Here is an 8,045-nt window from a genome sequence, read left to right as displayed (position 1 = left end):
CTTCTTACCCCAAAATATCTGGATTAAAAGTGGGTCTTTCCCCTTCAAATGATTTAATTTAAAAATTCCACACAGGTGTGCCATCCATTAGGGTTTTCATTAATTCCAGGTACAGTCAAGTTGAAAAATTGATACACTCTAGTAGAGTGTATCATCTAATTTGGGATGAAAGCGGTGAAGTTCTCATGACTAGAGAGGAACAGACTACACTGGAATATTGAATTGTTCTATAGAGTTACTAAAATTGAAACCCAAGTCCGTTAGCCCCACTCTGATCTTTGTTCTGTGCTTCCTGGAATGTCAGAGTCACCAGACCAGAATTGAGTGGGACAGCAAGTCCCCCCCATGGCACTGGAAGAGCCACTCGGCCTGCACAAGGACCTTAGAGCAGTAAAGGGATGATGCCCTGTGTTTGGTTTCAATTCATTTTTTTTCTTTTCTTATATATTTTATTTTTGAGATTGTAATATAAATTTTAAAGCCATTTTCTCCCCAGCTCTTCTTTGAAACAGCTTCCTGGCACTTAGCACAGAAAGGTCTGGCTTCTTTCATGAAATACAAACAAAAATACAAGCCTTTGAGATGCTGTTTTACCCCCCTCCTCACTAGCATTTTTTCAGTTGTAGATTATCCGCCTCCACGCTGCTTCCAATCGAGAATAAATCAGCAGGCTAAAGTCCCTGCCTATCTGTACATAATCCACCAACAACGGACAGCATTCAATCTACACTGGGGCTCATTGTATTGCAGAAGAAGCAAACCAGGAGCCCAAAGACCCAGATTCAGTTTAATCACCTTTAAAAAAAAAAGTTTCTGTCCTTCTGGGGAACTGTTCTGCATCCCAGCATGAAGGAATTGGGCAATGTGATTTTTTTTTTTTTTGAAGCTTCCAGGGAGTAATGCCTGGGTGAAGGTCTCTCTCAATCTAAGCCTATGAAACTGAAGAGGCACAAGCACGCTTACTTAGCTCAGAAACAAACAACTTCAGGAGGAATTATTTGGGGTTAGGAAGATGGCTCCATCTGTGAAATGCTTGCCACACAAGCATGCAGATTTGATTTTGATTCTTCAATGCATGTGAAAGAGCTGGGCATGATGACGTGTGCTTGTGACCCCAGCACTGGGAGGCAGACAGAAGGATCCCTGGGGATCACTGGTCAGCCAGCCTAGCCTAATTGGTGAGCTCCAGGTCAGTGAGAAACTCTGACTTAAAGGAGAAAACTGAACCCCTGATGTTGTCTTCTTCTCATGCATGAACACACACACACATACACACAAACATAGAGAGAAAGAGAGAGATGGAGAGAGAGAATGATTACTCACACATCACTTTAAACCTATGGCAAGACAAGGCACTATGGTAGGAGCACATGGTAGAACAGAGATGCTCACTTCACAGACGTTGGGAAGTAAAGAAAGAGGAAGAATCCAGAATCCCAGCATACCATTCATGACACGGCCACAATGACCTGATTCCTCCCAAGAAGCTCCATGTTCTAAAGATTCTTCCCAGAACCCTATCAGCTGGGACCAAGACTTTACTACATGAGCCTATGTGGACATTTGCAATATGGATTCTAATAGTCCCAAATATCTAGGATACAATCGTGTGGCCTACAGAGAGCAGCTACCTTAGCTTTCTCCCTTTATTATGGATCCTAGACAAACAAACTCATCACTTCATTCCTACAAAAATATTTATTAGATACTTGCTATTTGCTTGTTTTTTGCATTCCTGATTTACAAATCTAGGAATCAAAGACAAATTGTTCTAGCTTTACCTGCTGAATGATTTCTCCTTGAGGAAAAGCACCCCCACAGTTCTCCATCGTTGTCAGCTTTCTGGACACTTGGGCAGTGAAAGTTGAGCTGGTTTGCTTATTTCCATCATCAACTGCAAAGACGGACTAATGAGATTTCGTGTGTGTGTGTGTGTGTGTGTGTGTGTGTATGTATGTGTGTGCATGGTGTGTATATGTTTGTGTGTGTGTTTACATGTTCATGAATATAAGGATGTATGTGTGTATATATGTTCATAGTTTGTCCATGTGTGCATACAGGTGAACATTCATGTGTGTGGAGGCCAGAGGTCAGTCCTGGGTATCTTACTCAATTTCTCTCTACCTTTCACTGGCCTGGAACTCACTGATTCAGCTAGACTGGCTAACCAGTGAGCCCTCCACTCCAGAGCTGAGGTCACAGAGGCACCACCCATCCCAGCTTTGAGGTTGGTGCTGGATTCAAACTCTTTAACCTAGCACAGCAAGTACTTTATTGACTGAGCCACCTCCTCTGCCGTCAAATTCTCTTCTATAGCAGGATGTCTAGGAATAATTCAAGTTTCTAAGAGACCGAAGAGTTCACAGACACCGTCATGGCCTATCAGAGCCTGTATAATATTGCAGCAGGACCCTCCAAGACAGGATCAAAGCCTATAGGTCCGAAGCACACCTGATGACGCCTTTAATCTCAGCACTCCTGGAGGCAGAGGCCGTCGGATCTCTGTGAGTTTGAGGCCAGCCTGGTCTACAAAGTAAGTTCAGAACAGGCAAAACTACACACAAAAACCCTGTCTCAGAAAAAAAAAAAGTGCAATCCCATGTTGTTTCTCAGGTGTGACTCCAGAGACAAGCACACTGAAAAACCTAAAATTTCAAGGGTCCTGAACCTCAGAAAATGATGAACCAATTTAAAGTCGATTTCTGACACCAATGTTTTAACCTCTGATAATTCCAAGTGGCACACAAGAAGGGGACAACTGGTATACCTAGCAGTTGTCTAGCAACTGGCAGTTGCTTACCGTATAGCATGCACCTCACCTTCCACGCCAATCACAGACACTGTATCAATCAGCCCCTTGTTGCCACCAGTTGGAATGCAGCCCTGGAGTCTTTATCATCACAGGACTCCAGCTCTGAGGGCTGACACATGAGCTGGAGTTCATTTGTTCTCCCTGAAAAGTCATGTTGGAAAAACATGCTTCCCCGAACCTATGAGCTGTCAAGAGTGTGGAAATGTGTGGCCCACCCCCACCCCCACGCTGCTATCAACAGCCACTGTTACAGTACTGTTTGAAGAACACCGAGGGCCAACATGAGAGGAATTTGCCTCTACATCAGGTCACGAGACAATCTGTGTGAAAGAATGCCCCTTTACTTGGGTCTCTCTAAGGAGCTGAATAGTGGGGCTTCCAGAGAAAATGAATTCTTAGCCTACTGCTGCCAGTAATAGGAAGGATGCCCCAACTGAGAACCAGATGTAAACCCTGGGTCCACCATATATACTTGTCATATGACCTTGGATGAACCACTGTGGTTCCTCAGTGTCCTCATCCGTAAAATGGGAAAATTGTTAATGGGAAAGCCAAATGAGAAGGCACATGGCCCATCCACGGGAAGGTTTAGTCTTAGCTGCCTTAACCACTGCTCTTATAGCTTCTCTTTCCAGCATGGAGCAGGTCACAGAGATGGTTTGCTAATATGGGAGCTAAGAACTGAATATGCTGAACCTCTGGGTAGCCCCTCTTGCCTTGAAGGACAGTTAAGATTAAAGAGCCTGGGGTGGAAATTTGGCTCTGTAGGTAAAATGCTTGCTCTGCGGGAGTGAGAGCTTGAGTTTAGATTCCAAGTACCCACACAAAGCCAATGAGGGTCTATAAAAAGAGGATCCTGGGGGCTCACTAGTCATCTAGCCTAGTCAAATCAGCTCCTTGTTTGCAGTGAGAGACCTCACTGAAAATTAGGAGAAGCAATTGAGGAAGTTACTCCAACAATATGAACCTCTGGCCCCTAAACACAAAGACAATTACACCTTCACACACATATACATGTGCCCATATGTACATATCTAGCCTAGGCAGGGCACAGTCCATTTCCAGACCTTGGCACCTGCCATTCCCTCTGCCCAGACAGCTAGCTCTTCTCTTCAGAGAAATCCCTCCAGATTTCTTAAATGTAACCACTTTTTCTTTTTCTTGTGTGTGACAGCCTTTACCAATGCGTGATGAATGTCACAGGCAGCATGGTCCAAGACAATGTAAAATGAACTTTCCTGAGCCCACTGATACTAGGTTCTGGGACAGCAGAGAAGCTGCCAGATGACAGCATTCCCATTGTGCTGAGCACGTGGGACATGGAGATAGCACACAGGAGAAGTGGTACCTTAGAGAAGGGCATTCCACAGTCTTTATGAGATGGGTTTCCCATAACACAAACCTCTTTAAAGGGAGACATTTGCCCCCACTCCCCGTGTTGACCTACTACAACCTCTTCTATAAAACAATCGATCTTTTAGGTTCTGAATTTCCAATTTTCTCAAACTATACTCCTGTAATGGAAGACTAGAGAGAGAGAAAGAGGGAAATAGGAATTCCAGCCAACAAGGATTCTCACGGTCAAAGATGCTGGGAAACGATGTTTGCACACTTGGGATTCATAATGCTCAGGAAAAGCTCTCCAGAGCCCTATAGGGAAAATGAACATCGAACCTGAGTTTGCTGCATTTCCCAGAGTCTACCTGTGATAATTCGAATCATGAAACAATATTTGAAAGCTAATGGTCAACTCCTTTCATTTACAAATGCATCCAGAAAGCGAAGCCCAAAGAGGGCCAAGGAGGCTCTTTCAGGATTATGTAGCTGCCTCCTGAATCCTGGCAGAGGGCAGCTTTCTCAGCCCCTGGCTATGACCTGGTGATCTGCTTAAGCTGTAGGCTTGCAAGAAGTCAAAACACGAATGCAGACCTTAGATCCTAGGACAAGCCTGACAAAAATTATGGGACTTAACATACTGAGTAAGTTTTGCCTTCAGCCTCACTGTTCCAGAAAACGGTTCATTCAACAAACATTTATTAAGCATGTTGTGACAGGCACTGCACATTTTACAGGGAACATGACACACCTGATCAGAAGACTCACAATACAATTATCCATAGGGAAACCAAAATTGATTGAACTCTCCTTGAGAAACTGTCTTTGGAGCAGGGGTGTGTAGCAGCTTACATATGCACATTTCATTTGATTTCATTACTTTTTTTTTTAATTTGTGTCTAATAAAATCATACCGGAATAAAGAACACTTTCCTGTACTCGGTGCAGAGAGGGAAAGCAGAAAGACAGACAGGTGGGATCCTTTGTGAGACCCTCACCTGATAAGTTCGTTCAGTCACGTATCACCTTTGTCTTTCTGCATGTGGGTTGAAGTTCATTCTGTTTGCTACTGTCTGCAAGGAAAATCATCTGCTTCAAAGCAGGATTCCAGGTTTGAAGCATTTTGAAGCATATTGCACCTAAAAGACCCTAGAAACTGTGGTTTACTGAAGCCATGTCATTCTGAAACACTCCAGATGAGGGATGGAGAACGCAGAGTTGTTAGTCTAGGTGGTCTATTCAATGCGCTGAGAGTGTCTGTCTAGAAATCAGGACCATTGTCACCTGTGATTCTAGGAGAAGGTTCCAAAAGACCAAACAAAACTGAGTGTCAGGCCTGAGAAGTCCACATCTAATAGTGTGGAGGTGAAACTAGCTCTCAGGGTGCCCTGAAGGTGTGACTAGGAAAAAGACAGGCAAGAATTCAGCAGTTCCTCAAGGCCCTTTGTCCCGCATGTTCTCTGAAAGCAAAGCTGCTCAGCAAACAAATGTGCGTTCCAAAACTCAGCTGTCTTTTAAGAGCACGCCTGTGATTTCTCCAGGAGCAATGCTGAGCACCAACCAGCTGGCAAGGCAAAGGTGACAGACATCCAGGCTCCCAAGCCCAAGCACATGTACTGTGCGCTTATTAAAAACTAGAACAAACCAGAAAGAAAGCCCAGACACAGAAAAGACACCCCCTCCCCCAGTCTGCACTAATGGAGTTCCAGAACACAGGACTACAGACCCAAGTCTCTCGAAAGTCACAGCCCACCCCAACAATTGCCAACAATCGGACCTGTTATTTAAAAAACAACCCAGATGCAAGTCACAGAACAAGCTTTTGTTAGAAAGGTTCAGTTGAGGTGTGCTCTTAAAGGACCAGGATCCAGTTTCTCTTCCCTAAAGGGAACTCTCTTCTTTGTCCAGAATATCTGAGTTTATTCCAACAGCCTCCGCTAATTTTCTCAGGTGAGAATCATTTAGTTTCTATACAGCCAGACTACAGCACACTTGGAGTGTATATTTGTGTGTGTGCGTGTGTGTGTGTGAGTATGCGTGTAGCAATGGCCGCAATTGTATATGCTCATGAGGGTGTTTCTAAGCAGTTTTACGGAAACAGTTGGGAGAGAGAGGTGAGATTTTGCCTAAGGAAACCTCCTCCTCACAGTCGAGCTCCCAGACAGACCCAGCAGCCAGGTCACCATCTGGGGTCGTTGGAGAGATTTGAGACATGTGATCGAAAGGCCCCTCCTCCTCCTCCTCCTCCTCCTCGCCCACCTCCCTGTCTCCAGGGGACACTGCATTGGGGATCATGTGGACATATGCAGCAGCGATCTCCTTGTGGAAGACCGTGTCTTGGTTGTAGGAGATGAGTTCATTACTGATGTTTACCGTCTGCACCGGGGTCCGGAAGCAGAGGTGGCTGCACCCCAGCAGCTGGGCGAACACCTTCCGGAAGTCTGCGTTGAAGGCATAGATGATGGGGTTGAGAGAAGAGTTGGCCCAGCCAAACCAAACGAATATGTCGAAAGTGGTCTCGCTGACGCATGGGAAACCCGTCCTTGGGCCCTGGGCGTCCCCACTGCTGCAGAAAGGAACCATGCAGTTCAGGATGAAGAAAGGCAACCAGCAGCACACGAAGACCCCCATGATCACTGACAGGGTTTTGAAGACTTTAGTCTCCTTCTTGATGGACGCTCGCAGGCTGGGGTCAGGTTCGCAGGCCCCGCGGCTCCGGCAACTCTGAGCATGCTCAGCTGCCCTCTCCAGGGAGGAGATCCGGCGGATCTGCACCTGTGCAATGCGGTAGATGCGCGTGTAGGTTACGATCATGATGGCCACCGGGATGTAGAAGCTGATGAGCGACGAGGAGATGGCGTAGGTTCGGTTCAGGCTGGAGTCACAGTTCTCTGCTCTCCCTTCTCGCTCCCAGCCTCCTTCCCAGGGCGTCCCATTTGTCGACACGCCCTCGGGGCCCTGAGAGCCTGCCTTGTCTCTGTGCCAATTGAGTTGGACCGGGATGAAGGAGATAAGGATGGACAAGGTCCAGGCCAGGCCCACCATGACCAGGGCTACACGCTGGGTCATCTTGCGCTCGTAGCGGAAGGGCCTGGAAATAGCCCAGTAACGGTCTACACTGATGATACACAGATTTAGGATAGAGGCAGTGGAGCACATGATGTCAAAGGCCACCCAGACGTCGCAGAACGCCCCAAAGGGCCAGTACCCAGCCACTTCAGCCACAGCCTTCCAAGGCATGACCAGCAACGCCACGAAAAGGTCCGAGACAGCCAGGGATACGATGAAGATGTTGGTCATCTTGGCGCGCAGGTGGCGGCTTCGGACGATGGCTGCGCACACTAGCACATTGCCGAGCAATGTCCAGACGATGAGGAGAGTCAGGAGGCCGGCGGTGACCACCTGCGCGGGTCCCAGCGGGGCCGCCGAGCCCCCCGGGGCTCCCGCCTGCGCCAGCTGCCGCTGCAAACCCAGCCGCGCCCGATGCGTGGTGCCATTGCGCCCAGGAGGCAACATGACCTGCTGAGTAGCACCGGCGCGCTGCGTGCAGTCCCAACTTCGGTCCTGCTCCCCCGCGAAGGCCCCATCGGACACCCCAGAGGGTGTTCCTGGCCCTGCAGCTGACCGTCCCCAGACCCGAGGGGCGCTCACCCTACACGCGAGATCCTGGAACGGTGACGGCCTCGTGCGCCTCTGCTCCGCACTGATGGGGCAGGAAGCTACCGGTGCCCGCGGGCCGCCCGGGCTGGGATCCTGTGTAGGCAGCGCGCCGGGCGGCCGCTGCCGCTGCGTCTGGTTCGGAGCCGGAGAAGCAGAAGCGTAGAGCGGCCGCCAACGGGGGCGGGAGCCTGAGCCGCGGGCACTGGGCGATCTCTGTGGCGCCGTGGCTGCCACGTCC

The 8,045-nt window shown here is 48.2% G+C and overlaps 1 protein-coding gene across 1 annotated transcript; it reads right to left on the bottom strand.

Moving 5' to 3' along the window:
- Positions 1 to 4,832: 4,832 nt before the first annotated feature.
- Drd5 (dopamine receptor D5) lies at positions 4,833 to 7,663 on the bottom strand. Its single transcript, XM_055624116.1, has one exon. It carries the CDS (start codon positions 7,661 to 7,663, stop codon positions 6,227 to 6,229), a length of 1,437 nt encoding a protein of 478 aa, XP_055480091.1. The 3' UTR covers positions 4,833 to 6,226.
- Positions 7,664 to 8,045: the final 382 nt, after the last annotated feature.

The sequence above is a fragment of the Psammomys obesus genome, unplaced genomic scaffold, assembly GCF_907164565.1.
Source record: "Psammomys obesus unplaced genomic scaffold, mPsaObe1.curated_primary_1811, whole genome shotgun sequence".
Taxonomy (NCBI): Eukaryota; Metazoa; Chordata; class Mammalia; order Rodentia; family Muridae; genus Psammomys; species Psammomys obesus.
Note: the sequence above shows the minus strand (reverse complement) of the source record. Positions and strands in the feature narration are given on the sequence as shown.